The 21,980-nt window shown below is 33.8% G+C and overlaps 1 protein-coding gene across 4 annotated transcripts in view; it reads left to right on the top strand.

Moving 5' to 3' along the window:
* Nucleotides 1–21,980, top strand: part of RABGAP1L (RAB GTPase activating protein 1 like) — a 744,356-nt gene that overhangs the window by 46,106 nt on the left and 676,270 nt on the right. For all 4 annotated transcript variants that reach the window (XM_038542444.1, XM_038542442.1, XM_038542443.1 and 1 more), the window contains 2 exons: nt 12,442–12,612; nt 13,989–14,181. In XM_038542444.1, coding sequence (XP_038398372.1) covers nt 12,475–12,612; nt 13,989–14,181 — 331 coding nt within the window. In that variant the 5' untranslated portion in view covers nt 12,442–12,474. The remainder of the gene's footprint in view (nt 1–12,441; nt 12,613–13,988; nt 14,182–21,980) is intronic.

Raw genomic sequence — 21,980 nt, 5'->3', positions numbered from 1 at the left:
AGCTCACTGTTGGTCTTAAGCCAAGTTCATGGAACTGTGAATTGTATAGCCATCAGACTTTGATTTTCCAGGCAGTAAATGACTATAATATAATGTATATAATTTTATCAACCTTATTCTTGAATATATTGCATATATAATTATGGCAGTAAAACTAAGAGAAAGATCTAGAGTTAAAGTAATCTTCATTGAAAAGTTTGAGAATATTTTCAAAATATTTTTCATTTATGTTATTGCTTAGATATTGCTGATTAGGGTTTTCTAAACTACAATGTAATTCATTGGTCAAAGTTTTAATAAATTGAGTATGTCTGGAATTGAATATTAGTATTAGAAGGTTGGCGTATTGGAGTATATTTTAATTCAGTGGAATATGAAAATTATAGAAATCACTAGAATTTTTAGGTAATAGTTGAAGAACCATATCAATATCTCCTTGAGAGATTTGTTAGTTTACAGTGTTAGCTACTTCTGATTTTTATTTAATCTAAAGATATCATAATAATACTGAAGACATTTGAAGTTTATTTATTTATTTTTAAGTAATCTCTACACCCAATGTGGGGCTTGAACTCACAACCCTGAGATTGAGTCCCGTGCTCTCTTCTAAGTTAGCCAGGTGCCCCTACTGAAGACATTTAAAAATACGTCACTGAATTAGTCAGCCATTGCTGTGGTAATGCTATATAATAATGCTGAAATGTTTGACTTCTTACAACAACATTTAGGTTTTTAACTCATGGTTTTGTGGGTCTTTGAGAGAAACTCTACTTGTTTCTGTGGATTGGATTCAGGTTATTCTCATGAGTTGCATTTTGGGTCTCTTGGCTTCCTGGACCACCATCTTTTTATGGTAGATGGCAGAAGCTCAAGAGACCAAGCCAAATAACTCAAGACATTTAAAGTCTCTGCCCAAGTCTTGTTTTTGGGATTCCATTGACCAAAGCAAATTACATGGCTAAACCCCAAATTATTTGGGCAGGTAAATATTTTGTTCCACTTACTCTAATGGTGTTACAAAATCACATGATAAGGGGCCTAAATGTAACAATTCTGTATTAGAAAAGAAAATTGGTAACAATAATCTGATCCACAACAGTCACCTATAAATATTACCATCTTAATACAGGTTTTTGTTTATTCATAGCAAGTGTTAATTCAACATAAAAGTACTATTCAATAATTGTGAGACAAGCAATATTTACATATTCCTTTTCTATTCTGTCATTACAGTTTCAGAATTTTTATTTTTAATTGAGGCATGGTTGACATATAATAGTTTTAGATATACAACATAGTGATTCAACAATTATATACATTCTGAAATGCTCACCACAAGAAGTGTAGTTACCATATGTCACCATACAGACTTATAATATTATTGACTATATTCCCTCTGCTGTACTTTTCATCCCCATGACTTTTAATTTATTTTTTTAAGATTTATTTATTTGAGAAAGAGAGACACACAGAGAGAGAGAAAGACTGCACACAAAGGAGACAGGGGCAGAGGGGAAGGGAGAGGAAGAGAGAATCTTGAGCAGACTCCATGCTAGCACAGAACCCATAATGGGTCTAGATCCCATGACCCTGAGGTTGTGACCTGAGCCAAAACCAAAGGTCAGATGCTTAACTGTCTGAGCCACCCAGGTGCCCCATGACTTCCTTATAACTGGAAATTTATACCTCTTAAACTCCCTTCACCTATTTTATCTATCTTCTCCACCTGCCTCCCTTCTGGCCACCACTAGTGTTCTATATTTTGAGTCTCTCCTCGTTTGTTCATTTGCTTTGTTTTTTTTTAGATTCCACATATAAGTGAAATCACATGGTATTTGTCCTTCTCTGTCTGATTTACTTCATTTAGCATAATATCCTCAGTCTATCCATGTTGTTAACAAATGACAAGATCTCTTTCTTTTCAATAGCTAAATAATATTCCATTGTGTGTGTGTGTGTGTATATATATATATCCCACATCTTCTTTATCTAGTCATCTACTGATGGACACTTAGGTTGCTTCCATATCTTGGCTATTGTAAAATAATATTGTAAATAATGCTGCAGTAAATACAGGGGTACATATATCTCTTTGAATAGTATTTTCGTTTTCCATGGGTAAATACCCAGAAGTAGAATTACTAGATCTTAATGGTATTTCTAGTTTTAGTTTTTTGAGGAATCTCCATGCTGTTTACCATAGTGCCTTCACCAATTTCTAATCCCACCAGTAGTGCGTGAGAGTTTCCTTTTCTCTGCATTTTTGCTAACACTTGTTATTTCTTGTTTTTTTTTTTTTTTTTGTTTTTTTTTTGTTTTTTTTTTGTTTTTGATACTAGCCCTTCTGACTCGTGTGAGGTGTTATCTCATGGTGTTTTTCATTTACATTTCCCTGATGATGAGTGATTTTCAGGTACTCTGCCCATTTTTTATTGGATTTGTTTTTGTTTGTTTTTGGTGTTGAATTAATATGAGTTTTATATATTTTGGATATTAACCCCATATCAGTTATATCATCTGCAAATATCCTCTTTCATTCAGTAGGTTGCCTTTTTTCTTTTCCTTTCTTTTCTGTCCCTCCCTCCCTTCCTTCCTTCTTGCCTTTTCATTTTGTTGATGGTTTCCTTTGCTGTGCAAAAGCTTTTTAGTTTGATGTAATCCCAATTGTTTATTTTTGTTCTTGTTCCCCTGGCCTGAGGAGTCCTATCCAGAAAAATATCCCTAAGGTTGATGTACAAGAGACTACTGCTTATGTTTTCTTTCAGGAGTTTATGGTTTCAGATTTCACATTTAGTCTTTAATCCATTTTGAGTTTATTTTTCTGTATGGTATAAGAAAGTGGCCTAGTTTCATCCTTTTGTAGGTGGCTGTCCAGTTTTCTCAATACCACTTATTGAAGAGATTGTTTTTTCACCATTGTTTATTCTTGCCTCTTTTGTTGTAGATTAATTGAGCATATAAACATGGATTTTTTTTTTTTTTAATCTGGGCTCTCAATTCTATTCTGTTGATCTGTGTCTTTTTGTCTTATTACTCTACTGTTTTGATGACTGTAGCTGTGTAGTATAATTTAAAATCTGGCATTGTGATACTTCCAACTTTGTTGTTCTTTCTCAGATTGCTTTGGGTATTTGGGATCTTTTGTGGTTCCACACGAATTTTAGGATAACAGTAATCTCATTTACCACAGTCACTTATACGTTTTACTATCCTAATAAATTAAAAAAAATAATTTTTCCATATTTTGCATTCTATTTTTATGACATAGGAATATTATATAGTGACAATCATAGTGTGCCTACCTTTAAAAATTCCTCTTTTTCCTGTGATGACTTCTTATTTTGGTTATAAAGCATTCTATTCCCTTTTAAGCCATCCTTTGTAGGTACCCCTTCTATTACCTTTTCTTCCCCTCCTGTAATTATTTCAAGTAAGTCATTTGCTTTTTTTTTTTTCTTTCTTCACATTCAGTATTCTGTTTATGTGGGAAATTGTCAACTTTTTAGATACTGTCATCTTTCTTCATCTAGATTTTTGTTCTCATACCTAGTATATGAAAACCTAGTAAAATATATCTTATGAGGGGCCTGGTTGGCTCTTTTGGAAACATATGTGACTCTTGATCTTAGGATTGTGAGTTTGAGCCACATGTTGGATGTAGAGATTACTTAAAAACAAAATCTTAAAAAAAAGTATATATATTTATATATGTCTTGTATGTCTTTTTGCTAGCATGTAGTTATAGTAGGACTTATGAGGTTTCATGTGGCAGAAACTCAATTTAAACTAGCTTATGCAAAAAGCATTTATTGGAAGGGATATTTCGTAGAATTAAAGGAACAGTGGATACCAAGACTGAGGATGGGAACAAATGGAGTTACATCTCAGGATTCTCTCAAACAGCATGATAGGGGCTCGACTAAGACTCTCTTGCTTGTCTGTATTTAGAATTTACTTTTCTCTTTCACCGTATATTGGCCTCCTTCATATGGGGAAAAATATGGCCACCAACAATTCCTAGTTTATATCTTAAAGTTTCTGCTGTAAGAGAGACAACTCTCATGATGAAGTCTCTGGTCATCAAGAATCTTAGGAATTGGGTTAATTGGTCTAATTAGTTTGGATTCAGTGTCTATCTTTGGATCTGTTTGGCCATGGTGTTGAGAGTTCTATAAAGACTAAGAGGTATGAACAAAGGGAAGGCTTATTCTCAGAAAAAAAGTTTCGAGATTATTGCCAAAGTAGGTATCCACTAAAGTAATATAAATTAGGAAGGCCCCTTTGTGCCCTTTTCAGGGGTGGGGACATACTTGCATACGTATAATCATGTTGGTGTGGCTCTTGCCTGAGAACTGGAATAGTGAATGGAGTGTTCAGTAAGAAGAGGCTATGGTAGTCCCCCCCCAGTCCTGCCCAGACTGGCTCAGTTTTTCAAAGCACAGAGGCCTTATCGTTAGTAAATGTTGTTCCAAATTATTCAGGTCCATTTTCTTATTGTAAATTAAGAGTATTTTCTGTTTCTACTATTGTAATGAGTCTACTATAGTTGTTTGAATTTTTATGCCTAATAGTCGTTGCAGCATGTCTTGTCCAATTTTGACTCACACTCATATTTTCAGTGTTCTATTTTAGTTCAAGAGACACTTGAAAATGAATAGGTGCAAACATAATCTAAAAGCAAGAAGCTGGCTAACCACATTTGGCACAAAAAGAAATTGGACCATGTGCACCATGATTTTATACTTTTGAATGTGTTCAGTTATTTTGGGAAGAATATAGCTTCCAGTTAGACTTTGCTTAATGTTGTTACACTGTTTCTAGTATATGTGAAAATTGTAGTTTTAGGCATCCAAGTGAGGTGTTAATTTAAGATATATTGCTCATTTGACAAAAATGATGTGACATTGAAGTAAGAATTAAAAGTCATTTCACTTGATAAAGTTGGCAGAACTGTGGGGGATAAGTGTGTTTGAGTGGTTCAATTCAATTGAAAATATTTATAGAGCTCCTTTGGGTTCAGAGAAGGGGGAAAGGGGAAAAATAGAAAAAACATTCATCTAGATTTTCTGTAGTACTGATAAATTTTCTGCCGCTTCTCTTACACCTTTAAAATGCCTAAAGAATAAAAATGTGTATGCCTTGTTTTGTTTTGTTTTTGTACCTGAAGAGACAAACTTTTTATGTCAGATTTTACTTTCTAATTTTTGGATTATAATAGCATAGCCTTTTATTTTTTATTTTTTATTTTTTTGATTTTATTTATTTATTCATGAGAGACACAGAGAGAGAGAGAGAGGCAGAGACACAGGCAGAGGGAGAAGCAGGCTCCATGCAGGGAGCCTGATGTGGGACTCCATCCTGGGACACCAGGATCACACCCTGGGCCGAAGGCAGGCACCAAATTGCTGAGCCACCCAGGTGTCCCAATAGCATAGCCTTTTAACTAAATGCTTGTAAAAGTAGTTTTGCTTTCTTTCAATCACTGCTCTTCACATGTTGAGTTGAAATGGATGTGCTAGTCTTGAGGTCACAGAACAGTGAACTCTTTATTATTTAAAAGACCCCCGCAGGAGTGTTTGGGCTGCTCAGTTAAGTGTCTGACTTCAGCTGGGTCATGGTCACAGGGTCCTGGGATCAAGTCCCACATCAGGGTCCCTGCTCAATGGAGTGTCTGCTTCTCCTTCTCTCTCTGCCCCTCCCTCTGCTTGTGCTCCCTGTCTTATTCTTTCTGTCAAAATAAATAAAATCTTAAAAAAAAAAAAGACCTCTATAAATTTTCCAACTGTTGTTTCTGTTTCTTTTGATCAGAAATAATAGCAGATCTGCAGCAGAGAAAGTAACATTTTGCTTAGCATACTGTTGCATAGTAGTAGACTTAGCAAATTATATTTTGAATTGACTTGTTGAAATGGAATTCTTCAACACATCACATGGAATGAGAATCTTAAGTGACTTTAGAACTCATTCAGTCCATCTTCCTATCTGATGCAGGAGTCTGTTCTGCTACATCCAAGTTAATTGACTTGTTTATTAAACAGATATTTATTGAGCCCATGCAATCTGTGGGCACTATGCTGGGGATGTGTTGGTGAGTAAAATAAAAATAGACATATTCCCCTGCCTTTGTGCATAGTTAAGCTTGTAGTTGAGTGCTCAGTCAGTTGGTTAGTCTCAGCAAGTTGGGGAGAATTAACATGTTAACAACATTGAGTATCTCTTTATTTATTTAGATCTTTTAAAATTTCTTTCATCGGTGTTTTATAGGTTTCTTACTTTTATAGATCCTACACATGTTTTATTAGATTTATACCTAAGTATTTCATCTTTTTGTGCAATGATAGATGGCACTTTTTTTTTTTTTTAAACTTCAGGTTCCAATTGTTCATTATTTGTATGTAGGGAAGAAACTGATGTTTGTACATTGGCCTTGTATTCTGTGACCTTTGTATACTTGCTTATTCTAGGAGTCATCAGTCTTGTATACCTGGAGTATAATTCTTTTTATGTATCGTTGAATATGATTTTATAATATTCTGTCTTTAATTTTATTGTAATCTGGTTTTGGTCTTAAGGTAATGCTGGCCTCATAAAATGAGTTACAAAATGTTTCCTCTTTCATTTTCTGGAAGAGATTGTAGAGAATTTATATTAGTCTTTAAATGTTTGGAGAATTCACTGGTGAATCTATCTGTGTCTGATGCTTTCTTTTTTAGAAGGTTATTAATTATTAAATTTCTTTTTTTTTGTTTTTTTTTAATTATTAAATTTCTTGAAAATTATAGGGCTATTCAGGATATCTAATTTTCCTGGTGTGAATTTTTTTTTAAATTTGATACTTTGTATCTTCTAAGGATCTGATCCAGTTCATCCAAGTCACCAAATTTATGGGCCTTGAATTGTTTGTAGTATTCCTTTGTTACCCTTTCAATGTCCGTAGGATTGGTAGTGATGTTTGCTCTTTTATTTTTATATTGGCAATTTGTGTCTTCTCTTTTTCTTGTTTAGCCTGGCCAGCAGTTTTTCAATTTTGTTGATCTTTCCTAAGACCATCTTTTGGTTTTGATTTTTAAAATTTTTCTGTATTTTCCTGTTTTAATTTCATTGATGCCTGTTATATTTTTTTAAATTATTTTTCATCATTTGCTCTTTTTCTAGTTTCCTAAGGTTCCTAAAGAAGCTTATGTTATATATTTTAGATATTTTTTCTTTTCTAGTATAGCATTCGGTGCAATTTTTTTAAAGATTTTATTTATTCATGAGAGACAGAGAAAGGCAGAGACATAAGCAGAGGGAGAAGCAGGCTCCCTGTGGAGAGCCCGATGTGAGACTTGATGTCAGGATCCTGGGATCACGACCTGAGCCAAAAGTGAGCCACTGAGCCACCCAGCTGCCCTGAAACAAATTTCTAAGTACTGTTTTCATTGTATCCCGCAACTTTTGACAAGTTGTATTTGCATTTTCATTTAGTTCAAAATATTTTTAAATTTCTCTTGAGTCGTCGTCTTTGATTAGATGTATGTTGTTTAATTTCTAAAACCTGGGAATTCTCCAGCTATCTTCCTGTTACTGATTTCTGATTTAATTCCATTACAGTTGAGAGCATATTAAATGATTTTTATTTTTTTAAACTTGTCAAGGTGTGTTTTATGGCCCAGAATATGGTCTCTCTTGGTGAATGTTCCCTGTGAGCCTGAAAGAAAATGTATTCTTCTGTTGTTAGATGGAATATTTTATAAGTGTCAGATCAAGTTGACTGGTAGTGCTCCGCAGGTTGTTTATATCCTTGCTAATATTCTGCCTGCTTGATATGTCAATCTCACATAATACTCTTCTTTATCTCCTAGTTTTGAAGTCTGCTTTTTGTAAAATCAGTATAGCTATCCAACATTTTCTTTTCTTTGTTTTTTGAATGTTAGACATTTATTATTATTAAGCACCAATTTAATATACACAAATTTCAAGTTACTGTTCCTCAACCCACTCTCCCACCCCACACCCAAATTCCACACTTAGCCTCCAGCAGTTTGTCAAAATGATCATTTAAGTGTTCCTACCAGTTTATGGCTCCAACAGCTTCCTCTTCAGGTAAGATCTGACTTGCTGTCTTTCTCTGGATTGCCTGTCTCTCCCGATGTTGGGATGGCAGTTTGTCTCCTGAACTCAGTTCTCTGATGGATCCAAGAGAAGCTATTGATACTTAGTTTGTCCAAACTTTTCTTGTAAGGAAAGGAGTGATGACTTCCAAGCTTTTTAGCTGAAACCAGAAGTTGGGATTATTTGTCTTTTTTATTATTGAGTTGTAAGAGTTCCTCATGCAATCTGGACTCAAGATTCTTTTCAGATATATGATTTGAAAGTATTTCCTCCTCTTGTCGTTTTTAGTTTTACTTTCTTCATGGTATCATTTTCAACATGAACATTTTAAATTTCAATACAGTCCAATTTATCTATTTTGTTCTTTTGCCAGTGTGCTTTTGGTGTTGTTTCAGAAATCATTGCTTAACCCAAGGACATAAAAATTTATGTTTCTTGTTATGTTTCTTGTTTTCTTCTAAGAGTTTTATAGTTTTAGCTTTTGCATTTAGGTCTGTGGTCCATTTTGAATTAAGTTTTGTGTATGATGTGAGGTAAAGGTTCAACTCCATTCTTTTGCATGTGAATATCTAATTGTCCTAGCACCATTTGTTGAAGGCTGTACTTTCCCTATTTAAATCTTATTTCCTGCCTGTTGAAATATTTTAAAGTGTTGGCTTTGCACAAAATTCTCAGATTTTTGTGTTTGTGTGCAGATTTAGTAAGCATCTGCATTGAAATTCAAAGAAATGTTCAATAAGATAGCATTAGACAAACTTCTGAAAGTATCCCTGAGGCCCTTAGAGGCAGGATTTGATGCTAGTAATGAGAGCTGTCTTAATTCTGGTAAACTGATAGTTTTCTTGTTAGCCTAGCAGAATATCTAACATTCTCTTGGGCTAAAGAAAACCTCTTAAAAATGGACATCTTGGGATGCCTGGGTGGCTCAGCAGTTGAGCATCTGCCTTTAGCTCAGGGTGTGATCCCAGGATCGAGTCCTGCATTGGGCTCCCTGCATGGAGCCTGCTTCTAACCCTCTGCCTATGTCTTTGCCTCTCTCTCTGTGTCTCTCATGAATAAATAAATAAATATTAAAAAAAAAGGACCTCTTATTTGAATGGAGGAATTATTAGTATTCATTAACATGCTGATTTAGAGTTAATGGCCAGGTTAACTATCACTTGCCTAAGAAGAATGTCTTGGGGGAAGACATAACTTGATGGAGGGAGGAGAGGCATAGAGAAGGTTCTGTGTGCATTGTGACAGATACCAATCCTTGGAGTCTAGGAATAGGTGAGAAACTAAATGAGATGGTATAATGTTGTGGCTCAGAGCATGTACTTTGAAATCAGAATACCTGTTTTGAATCCTGGTTCTATGTTTGTTATTTGTGAGAACTTTAGCCTGATTAATGCTTTTAACAATAATTTGTTCAACACCTTTATTGAATATCTACTCTGTACTAGGTATTACACTGGGCACTTGATATTCCCATGTTAACAGAGAGTTGGAATTAGAGTGGGGGTTTATTTAGACAGGCTTAGCATCAGGGGTGGCCTTAGGCTTCCCTGTCTTCCTTTACATATCTCATCTTTTTGCTCTCACCCATGCTCATTGTGATCTATCGATCAAGGTCTCCTTTCTCATAAGCCTTTTCTCTTACCTGGGCTTTTTGTATTTGCTCTTTCTTCTATTCTAATTGAAGTTCTTTTCCCTGGTTCTTTCTATGGCTTACTCACTCTTAGTAAGCCCAAATGTCAACGGGGTCCATATTGCCTCCTACTTTCTCATTACCTTTTATAGTATACATTTCAGTGTGGGATCCTGATTTATTTTTTCTATGTTATTTCTCTCTTCCATAAGAATGTTAGTTCTAGGAAGACTGGGAGTATATTAGTCTCATTTATCATTTTAGTCTCCAGTCCCATTATAGTTTCTAAAACATAGTAGATACTCATTAAATATTTGTTGGACGGATGAATGAAAGCTGATACTTGTAGGAATTAGCCATATGAAAGTAGGAAGCAAGTGCTAAGACCCTAAGATGAGAAAGAACTTCCTGTAATTAAAGAACTGTAATGGTAAAGTGACAGAGGCACTTTGTTTGGCTTTGTAAATCCTGGCAAGTAGTTTGGATTTAGTTTGAATTTTAGTGACAAGATTTTAGAATGGAGCTTTAATGTAATCTAATTTATTTTCCAAAAGATTTCTTTGGCAGCTCTGTGAAAAGGGATTAGGGAAAGAGAAACCTGGAGTAGTAGGAGATGGATTAGGAGACTTTTTTAGTGGATGAGAACACTGCCTGGATTAGGTTGGTAAAAATGGCCATGAAGAAATGAGAATGATACAGGATTTATTTTGGAGGTGGGGCTAACATGACTTGCTGATATGAGGAATGAAGAAATAGAGTTAAATTAATAAGAATGATACTCAGATTTCTTGTTTGAGCAACTTGGTAGAAAGTGGTGTTATTTACTGAAATGGAAGATCTGAATAAGGAACAAGTTTGGAGGAGGCATTAGGAATTCCATTTGGGTCACGTTTAAGGTACTAATTAGAATTCCACATGGAAATATAAAGCAGAAAGTTGGATTCCAAATAAGAAATGTAGAGGACGTTTGGGTTGGGATAGAAAACCATCTATATTCTAACAGTCTCTAAAAGATTTCTTTGGAAATCTTTCTTTGGAAAACTTCTATTTGGGAGACTGTTAGAATATAGATGGTATTTAAATACATGGTGATGAGAGATATTACTTAGTGTGTGTGGCAAGGAGTCAGAAAAAGGCTCAGGACTTGAATTTGGGGGAATTTCTAACATTTAGATGTTAAGTCTAGGAGTAGCAGCTTGGGCTTGCAGAAGGATTGGCCACAGAAAGAACACTGGAATGTGTAGCATCTTGGCAATCTAAGATTCATGGGACAGCCTGGAAGGGTAAAGACATAGCCTCTAATACATACTACATTTTTGGAAACATTACCTGCAAAATAAAAAACCTTTGGAGGAATTGGAAGGATTTAAAAGTTAAAAGGAAGGATATTCATTTAATTCAAATAGAATTAAATGATGGCTAGCTAATTACACAATCCTAGAACAAATAATTCTTTGTTTTGATATTATTGGAAATTTTGAGTTTTGATAAAGATGGAAGTAATTAATTTTTTAAAGTGTAACCTGAAGCTTAGAGTAAAGCGTTCTTTTGGCCAAGAATAATGGTGTTAGTGTCACCTAAAGGCAAAATGAGATATTGCAGCTATATTTATATGAGGCAAAGAACAGTGTGGATCAGCAGAGTTAGAGTCCTGTGTTATTTAGCTCCAGTTTACTTGTCTTACCCCTCTATCACGTTAACCTTTGGTCACTGAACAGATTGTTTAATACATGGTTCTTTTTTATCTTTTACATTTCAGCTCAAATATTTCTGAGTCCTTTCCTATCACCTTAACTTAAAGTTGTCCCTATACTTTTTACAGCGATTCTTTGTCGTAGTAACTTATCTTCTTCATAGCCTTTAGAGTGATTCAGAATTGCCTTATTTGCTTACTTGCTTGTTTTCTTACTAGTATAAGCTCTGGCAGAGCAGACACTTTGTCTGCCTTATTCACTCATATAACCCCAGTGCCGGGTACTATGTTATATAGTATACAAGTTCAGTTAAAATTAGTTCTGTGAATATTTAAACTTCTGGAAGTGATAGACAATGTTGAGTTTCTGTGCTGTACAGATCTATCCAGAAAACAGAATTACACTATATTTGATGACAAAAACATTGTTTGCCACATGAATGCAATGTGAAAGCCTTGGCCTTTTCCCCCTTCCTTGTGCTGATAAGTGATAATGTGTCTGGAAAAGAAAAGATACATGGCTTAGGGTGCTGAATTCTTTATTAATCGGTCAACCTCAGTGGCACAGATGAGATATTTTAAGGTACAATACCTGGTCTTGAGATAAGTTTTTGGAAACATTTTGATTTAATTATAAAGTAATTTCAGTGAATATTTGTGTGAGTGAATTTGGTTTCTAGTATCATGCTTAATTCTATATATTAAAAAACAAAAATATTATTTCTAGGAGAAATACAGAGTCAAACAGTAGTAAATCTGTTTCGTTGTGACATGGGAGGGTCTGTATTGTTTTTCAGCGAATAATATAGTTCTCTTAGTCTGGAAACACAGGGCGAAGAGAGTACATTTCCATTATGCAGCCCAGTCCAAGAAGGTAGCCTCTCTAGTTTTGAGATAATTAACCTAGCCAGCAGAATTCTTCACATGAACCATTTTTAAAGGCTAAGTATTGATCAGGTACTTAATAGTTCATGTTTTTGTTCATAACATATGTATATTTTAAATCCCTGTGGTTTTTGACTAGGTGGATGTGGAAAGAGAAGTCTGTAGAATTGAAATGGAGGTCAGAGCTTCATTACAGAAGGTTAGTGGGTCATCGGATTCTGTGGCTACACTGAACAGTGAAGAGTTTGTTTTGGTTCCTCAGCATGCAGATGATACTTCTGCAAAAGATGATGAAAAACCTGAACTGAAGGTATTTCTTTCCTTTTCTTTCCACTTTTTTTTCCCTTTTCCCTCCCTTCCTTCCTTCCTTTCTACAAATGGTACTATTTTAAATTATTGTTTTTTAGTCATGAGGTAAGACTGATCTCAAGAGGTGTGTAAAATACAAAGGTTTTTCTCAATACCTACCTTGAATAGCATCAGTGTTTGATTTTTTGTATAGGCTCATTATTTGGTTTCTGTATTTTTAAAGTTTGCTTTTGGTTATTTATATTTTATTTCAGAATTTTAGAAAGAAGGAATAGAAGGGAAAATAGGAAAGGGTAATTGGGGAATTAGACTTAAATTTACATAAGACTTAACCATTACCTGGATATTTTTGTCTCTCTTACTGTTGAGTTTTTAAAGTTAATTATATAAAAGTTATATTTATTTTTACTTCAGAAATAACTTTATGGTTTTTATGTTTTAAGTCAACTGGCAATGCTCTAGCATGTGATTTAACAGTTGACTTGTCTGAATATTTTTTAGGCATATGTCTTATATTTTTAGCAGTTATATTTTTACTCAAACAAAAATGATCCTTTTTCATTTTTGTTGTCTTTCCTAACTCAAAGGTAAAGAATTAAACAAACCCAGGTATACATGCTTGAGAATTGCATAACCACCTTCTAAAAGCAGGAATAGAGAAACTAGTTGAAAGTACTATATATTGTTTATAACTTCTATTTTGTATTAACTATGGCATCAAAAGTATATATCAATCTAATAAAATTGTATAAAAATTACGTTATTAAATACGCATTTACATTATGTTGAGGATATATGGTTTTATAAGTATATTAAAGCAATCAATGGTTTTATTTAAATTTAAGTATATCTGTATTTAAATAACTATTTAAATTTATTTAAATACCTGGATTTTAGTATTAATATGTTTAAAACATTTATTAGGCTTTGTGTTTCACCTGCTTTTGAGAGAAGGATGAGTCAACTTAAATGTTAGGAAATTTCCAATACTCCTCTTGGCAGCACGCAAGCAGAATTTATAAAGAAATCACAAATATATTATGCTATGATAACAAGAAATATGACTTTTTAAATAGTAGAGTAAGCACTCTATTTAAACTTAACTGTTTTTCCCTGTAAAACACATAAATTTAAGGTTACTTGGTTTTTAGAATGTGTTCTTAAGGAAAAAAAGAAAAGGAAAGGAAGGAAAAATCTCTGTAAATTAGATCTTGGATCAGATATAGTTAGGTGCAACTGTATAAGTTCTTGGTATTTAGTAATTTATGTTTAAATTTAAAATTTAGCTTGTTTTAATATCTTCTAGAAATAAAATATTTTCATTAAGCCCCAGAACCATAGTATGATTGAAACAGAATTGTCTTGCTTTCCTTATAGGTAGTTTCTAATGGTGATGAACAATTGGAGAAAGCCATGGAAGAGATTCTGAGAGATTCTGAGAAAGGGCAAAGCAGTCATCTTGTTGATTGTCAAAGTTCCAGTGAGATTTCAGACCATTCATTTGGAGATGTTTCAACCAGTCAAACAAATAAGCCATCGCTTCAATTAATTTTGGATCCCTCAAATACAGGTACTATAAACACCGTAAGAGAAATGGGATAAAGTGATCATGAAAATTTTAAGATGAAAATTTAGAAGTCCTTTTCATTTTGTTTTCTAAGATCAGGGCTACCAGCCACCAGGTTTTTGGTTCTAGTCAACAGTTCCCATTTTGGTTCTTACATTTTTCTACATGTGAAATCAATGTCAGTGTTATTTGAGAACAGGGACTATATCTGGGTCTTTATTTTACTCTTAGCACTTGGCACATAGTAGGCACTTAGGAAATACTGAACAATTGAATAAATTCTTGTGTATCTGGAAATAGTGTAATGGACGCTATCTTTGATGTGATATACCTTTTTACTTAGTTTGGCTACAGTTATTTTAGATTATCATTTGTGAAAATTCTAAGTAAAAAAGCATATCAATTCCATCAGTGTATTAAGTAATAAATACATTTGTGATTGAATGGGATTTATAGTAGAAATACCAGCTTATAATGCAAAATCGTTTTGAGTATAAAAAAAAGCCAAACCAAACCAAAGCCAACTCCTACTTAAGCTGAGTTAGACACTAGGGATGTTGTTTGATCTGGGCTCTGATAGTGTTTTTTGTAAACTACTCAGCTTTGATCTTCTCCATGTCACCTTTCGAAGTGGCTTCCTTTATGGTCATAAAGTAGTTAGCAGCAAAAATTGGTAACTAGAGCCAGGTGATTTGTTCATGGCTGGTGGCAGAGTGGAAAGGCTCTCTTTTTTTACCTATTGAACAAAAGTTGCAAGTTTCCCTACATTGAACCATTTTCTAGTAGCCAAGGTAATCACCTAAATTGATAGTAACTGATGGTTACATTCAAACCCCGAAATCACACTTACAGACAAGATGGAATTATCCTGATTGACTCAGAGCCAATGATCCGTTTCTGAATGTTGCTATATGGTAAATATAGATTAGGCCAAAGTGCTACACAATACTATAATACTTACTCCAAATAAGCCTATAAGAAGGAAATATTGGAGAATGTCTTTATGATTGGGTAGGAACAGCCACATCATTAAAAAAAAGATAGTTATATCTGTTCTAAAAAAAAAATATGTGTATATATATATATATATATATATATATTTATTTATTTATTTTAGAAAGAGTGCATGCGTGGTGTGGGGAGGGGCAGAGTGGGAGAGAGAATCTCAGGCAGTCTCCCTGCTAAATGAGCAATCTGACTTGGGGCTCTATCACATGACCCTGAGATCATGACCTGAGCTGAAACCAAGAGTCAGATGTTCAATTGACTAAGCTACCTGGATACCCTGCTAGTTATATTTTAATACATAAAAACTTAAATCTTCTTAATGAGAATGGTACCATAATAAATGGATTTCTTGGCTTTGATTTGCATTTTAATTAAATTTTTAGACAACCACATTTTAACATTAAAAAAACCCATTCATATATCATACTCATGGGATTTCCTCCAAATGGACCATTAGTGACAGGCACCAAAAATTTCAAGTTTTTGTTTTTATTTTATTTTTTTTTTACTCTGTTCCACTGACACATTCTCAGCTACTCTATGTAATAAATATGGCTTACTGATAGACTAGGAGAAGATATTTGTAATGTGTTGGGTCCTCAGTAAAATGCCCTGGTTTGGTAATTCACTATAAATACTTATAGGTCTCAATATATAGTCATGCAGCTAGAATTAAGTTCAAGGGAACTTAAACTAAACAGTTATGTATATATATTTTAAGTAAAAATACAAGATTAGCAACAACCTTAAAAAGTATTAATTTTTGTTCTTGATTAAGAGACTGTGAGAGATTATATTACTCATTGTGCTTTATCTTTTGAATTTCTTAAATCTCTTCTCCTTCCAAGAAGCCCAAAGCACACTGATGGCACCCTTATATAATTATTTTAATAATTATATAATTAATGTATTAATTGAAAGAAGGAAATACCTTTTATATTCTAATGTAGCTCTGATGGGTTGTTGGAATAAATTATTCTTTTAAAATGGCTTGTAGTTTTTATTTTCAATAGTAAAACATCTGAATATTCTTGTCCTTCTCAAAATTCATTTTGAAATCCTAACCCAGAAGGTGGTAGGGCATTTGGGAAGTAGTTAGGTCATGAAGGTGCAACCCTCATAATTGGGAGTAGTGCCATTATAGAAGAGACCTCAGAAAACTAGCTTGTGCCTTCCACTTCTGAGGATATAGTGAAAAAGTGCTGTTTATGATCTAGAGAGTGGGTTCCTACCAGATGCCAAATCTGCCAGTCCCTCGATCTTGGCCTTTCAAGCATCCAGAACTGTGAGAAGTAAATGTCTGCTGTTTATAAACTGCCCAGTCTGTGGTATTTTGTTACAGCAGCCTTAACAGACTAAGACAAGATGTTTCAGCTGCCATTTCCTAGTTGCAGTCAACACAGTTTTGCTTAACAGAATTATTGTGGCCGGTTTAAAATGACACATTTAATGACAAGGGACTGTATGGAAATTATCTAGATTTAAATGGCCTAGAATAAACATTTAAGGTATGTTGTTTTTCATTATAAAACTAGACAGATGAAAGCTTTTGTTTAAACATCATGATAACTTGTTCAATTTGTCATTTGATGATCTTATATCTTGGCTACTTGGAGCAACTCTAACAGGGAATCTTTGCTAGTTTATTGCAGTATACTAAAATATTGGATACAAAGGTGAGTCTTCTTTTTTATACTCTTTGTTACTCTTTCTGCTGAGGAAAGGGTGATGGGGTTAAAGAAGTATGAGTTGAAGAGGACTGAATTTATATTTAGGTGGAAATGAATTATTTACATTGGTGTGTAATTTTACCAGGTCTCAAACTGTTGCCTGGGTAAAAATATTTTGCTATTTGCCTACTTACCTCAAGATCTCCATTAGTCATAATTGGATAGTTACCAGTGAGTTTTGTCTACAAGAAGAATGCAGTTACAATACGTTAAGTTGTGGTTGGGATAGGTTCTGGGTGATGCCCAGGATGATGTGCGTTTCCTATGATAGGTTGCTGAAAGGATATCTAGCCCTAAAAATATTTCATTTATTGATTAATTAATTTGATATAAATAGTCTGTCCTTTTAGACACTATTAGTAAATGCTGTAAACAAAAAGAGGATAGAACAGTTCTTTCGCTTGAAGAGCTGATACTCTGTATAATTAAATGCAGAATGAGAACTACGTTGTTCTTTTAATTCATCCTATTGTAGACCATTCATAGAGGTTAAGACATAATATTTGAAGTTCAGACCTGGGTTTGAACCCAAGCACTATCTATGGCTCTGTGACTTTGGCCAGGTTATTTAACTTCTCTAATGCTTAGTTTCCTCATCTGTAAAATAGGGATAAAATAGAATCTGCTGTATAGGGATGATGGAGGATTAAATAAGATCATTCATTTTAAGTATTTTTGTAAAATGCCTCACGAAGTACCAAATAAAATACCATGATTATCCTCCTCTTCCTCATTATCAGCATCCTCATCCTTGATAGTATTGGAATGTTGAACCTGAAGATAAAATCACATAAACTTTTGGGTCCAAGCCCAATAATTATATATACATCTTAAAATGGGTGTTGGGCAGGGTGTAGGCTCTTCATCTCCATTGAAGCACTTTAGTGTAGATCCTCCAAGGTTTCTGTGGAGCAGTGTCCTTCTGAAAAGCATTTAGATAGTTTTTTTTCTTTTAGCACTTTAAATATGTTATTCTACAATCTTCTTGTTTTCATAGTTTCTGTGGAGAAATATCCATTTCTTTGAACATTCATTGTTTCCCTGTTTGTAACATGCTGGTTTTTTCTGTATACTTTAATTATCTTTTCAGATTATATCTTTCTGATTCTTTCTTTCTTGATACCTTTCAGATTATCTTTCTGATTATATGGGTTTGGTTTTACTTGAGTTTATTTTTATTGGAGTTGACTGAGATTCTTGAATCTGTAAATTTATGTCTTTCACCAAATTTGGGAAGTTTTCAGCCATTGTGTCTTAGAAATATATGTATATTTTTCTGTATCAGTCACTTTCTCTTCTCTTCCTAGGGCTCAGACAACAAAAATGTTAGATATTTTCATTCTTCCACAATTCTTGAGACTCTCTCCATTGTTTTGAAAGTTTTACCTCTTTGTTCTTCAGTTTTAGTAATTTCTGTTGACCTGTGTTCAAGTTCACTGACTCTTTACTCTCCATTCTTTTGAGGTCCTCTGCTGAATTTTTTTTTTTAATTTTTATTTTATTATTTATTTTTTTTCTCTGCTGAATTTTTAATATTAGATATTTTATTTTTCTGTTTTCTTACCTTGGTTCTTTTTACATTTTCTGTTTCTCTGCCAAGGATTTCAATATTTTTATTCATTTCAGGTGAATTCACCTTTATATTATGGAGCATGGTTATAATACATTATACAATTTTACAATTTTTTAAAAAATTGTAAATACATTTACAGTTTTAAAGTTCTGGAAAATTTTTGCACTGCATATTCTTGGGATTGGTATCTGTTGATTCTTCTTTCACTTGAGAGTTGGTTCCCTTTTTCTGTTTTTTGTTTGTTGAGTAAGTGGATTATCTTCCAGACTTTCTAAATCTTATGTTTTGAAGTTCTTTTTCCAGTTAAAATCCTCTGAAGAACATTGATTTTATTTTATTTTATCAGGCAGTCTACCTGGTGATGTCCAGACTGCAAGTTTTATTTTCCTTCGGGTTCCAAAGTCACTTCAGTTCCCAAAACCTTTGCTGTGCTTCTTTGGTTTGTTACACACATATACAGCATTGGTGGTGAGCCTGAAACTTGTATTAGTTCATACACAAAATTAGGGATTACTTTCTTCTCCTCAACTTTCCATGGGATTTCTCTCATGCTCTCTGGGTTCCTGGCGCTCATTTTCCTCCTTCTTCTAAGTAGAAAGATAGATTTCTCTTTTAGAGTTTTTGTTTTGTTGTGCTGTCTAGCAGTCCTGCATGCCTGGAGTCTACTTTAAGACAAAGTAGTAAGAGAAAAGAGAAAAAAAAAAATAGTGATTTTTTCCATTTTTAGAAATTTTTCAAAAGTTTCCATTTTTGAATCACAGTAGTGAACCTATTTGCTTGGTAGTTCTAGACATTTGGATAGATTTTTTCCTTTAAGTTTTAGATGTCTGTGCTCCCCCATCCCTTTTCCTCATTGATTGCAATGCAGCTCCATAACTGCAGCTGGCTTTATGGTAGAACTGGGAGAGAAAAGATAGAGGAAACAAAACCAAAAACAAGTTATAATTCCCCACTCTGTGGTTTGCAGACACTCCTTTTTCTGTTTTGTTTTTTTTTTTTAATTTTTATTTATTTATGATAGTCCCAGAGAGAGAGAGAGAGAGAGAGAGAGGCAGAGACACAGGCAGAGGGAGAAGCAGGCTCCATGCACCGGGAGCCTGATGTGGGATTCGATCCCGGGTCTCCAGGATCGCGCCCTGGGCCAAAGGCAGGTGCCAAACCGCTGCGCCACCCAGGGATCCCATTTTTTTAAAAATTTCTTTCGCATTTTTGTTGTTCTTTGCACAGTTCTGCAACTGGGACTGGCTTTAGGTCAAATCTGAGGATAAAAGATTGTGTGGGGGGAAGGGAAACAACACTGTATAGGTAGTTCTTCAAGTTTTGACTCGTCTCTTTAATGTTAATTATTGTTTACTTTTTAAAAATTTTTGTGTACTTTTTATATTCTGTTCAGTGTTTTTAGTTAAGAGAGATAAGCTATAGCAGACTTAGTACTTCAGCTTGACTGATTCTGCCAGTTTTTGCTGTAGGTATTTTGAAGCTCCGGTATTAGGGGGCATAACCACTAAGTTTTCTATGGTGATTTGACCCTTTTATTATTGTGAAATGTCTCTTTTTCCTCTTTTTCTCTTTCTTATTTTGAAGTCTAATATTTCTGATATTCATATAACTGCTCTAGTTTTCTTTAGTGTTTGCATGATATGTCTACTATTTTAAAAAAATTATTTGTAGTCTATTTAGGTCTTTAAAGTGTGTTTCTGTAGATAGCATACAGTTGAGCTTTTCTTTTTTTATTCAATCTGATGAACTTTTAATTGGTGTGTTTAGACCAGGGGTCATCAAATTACTTCTCGTGGGCCAAACCCTACCCATTACTTGTTTTCAGTATGGTTTGGAGGGTAATAATTATTTTTATATCTTTAAAGGGTTGAAAACAAGTCAAAGGAGAATAATATTTTGTGCACATGAAATTTATATGAAATTCAAATTCAAAGTGTCCATAAATTAAATTTTGAGTTTTGTTAAAAAAAGTTGTGGGAGGCCATTTCTCTTTTTATATAAATACCTACATAATATCCAATCTTTTTTTCTTGGTTTACAAGCCTAAAATATTTATTAATATGATCCTTTATAGAAAAAGCTGGTGACCAGTGTCTTTGACCATTTACATTTAGTATAATTTTTTACAAGTTTGGATATAAGTGTACCTGCTTTCTTACTGTTCATTTACTCTTTGTCTCTTTTGTTTTTTTGTGTCTTTCCCCACTTTTCCTGCCTTACTTTGGATTGAATATTTTTTAATATTACAGTTTATACCCATTACTGGTATATTACTGTATTATAATTGTATACAGTCATATCTAAAATGTATAATGTTTTAGTTCTTGCTCTGAGTCTTATGACCTTTTTTTTTTAAGATTTTATTTATTTATTCATGAGAGACACACAGAGAGAGGCAGAGATATAAGCAGAGGGAGAAGCGGGTTCCCTGCTGGGTGTCTGATGTAGGACTCCATCCCAGGACCCCAGGATCATGCCCTGAGCCGAAGGTAGATGCTCAACCACTGAGCCACCCAGGCGACCCTGTGACCCAAGTCTTTAACAAGTCTGTGTTTTAATAATAATATACCACTTCATGTATACTTTGAGGATCTTTCTTTTATTTTATTGCAGACTTTATGTTGCATTTGTCATTTATTTTGCTTATACATGTTACAAATTCTACACAATACTAGTTTTTCACTATAAAAAATCTGTTGTATTTTAAAGAAATGAAAAGCGAGGAGAAAGTCTTACCCTTGTATTTAGAACTTCTGGTACTCTTCAGTTTTCCTCTAGTATCGTTTTCCTTTATCCCAAGGAACTTTTTTTACGTTCTTCTTTTCTTCTGCAATTTAGAATCTGCTGTTACAGCCACCTAAGGAGTATTTGATTTCACATCTTGCATTTTTTAACTCTAGAATTTCTTTGGGTCCTCTTTCATTTTTTTCTTTGTTTTATTAGATACTTTTCTTTAAATTCTCAATATTTATGATAGTTATTTTGAAAATTTTGTCTGCTTCTTTTGTCATTTGTCTTTTTTTGGGATCAATTTCTGTACTGTTTTTCTGTTTGGGATGTACAGAGTTACACAAATCTGTGAGTTACGTAGAGTAGTGAAATATTTTTTCAAAAAGCCTTTTTGTCCCTTTTATCTGTTATTTTTTTGGTAAGACTCCAACTACATATAAGTAAGACCACTTGAACTACTTAATCTGTCATGCTCATAAGCTACTGAAACATGGTTTAATCATAGGATCTTGCAAATAACTGTTGTGTAAGTGCTTGCTAAGTTAACAAAAAATGCATATAATAATAAGTCTAAGCATGTTAGCCTTCAGCCTTAACATTTATTTTATTTATCCCTTTTGAAATATAGCACGTTGAACTAATTCAAAGGGGGAAAACATGTTCCAGTGATTGAAGAACATGGTAGATGAAGTAATTCATTTTGAATGGCTTTAGTTTTTCTTTTTTTTTTTTTTTTAAAGATTTCTATTTATTTATTTGAG

Source organism: Canis lupus, chromosome 7 (genome assembly GCF_011100685.1).
Source record: "Canis lupus familiaris isolate Mischka breed German Shepherd chromosome 7, alternate assembly UU_Cfam_GSD_1.0, whole genome shotgun sequence".
Lineage (NCBI taxonomy): Eukaryota > Metazoa > Chordata > Mammalia > Carnivora > Canidae > Canis > Canis lupus.
This window is presented reverse-complemented; position numbering and strand designations above follow the sequence as displayed.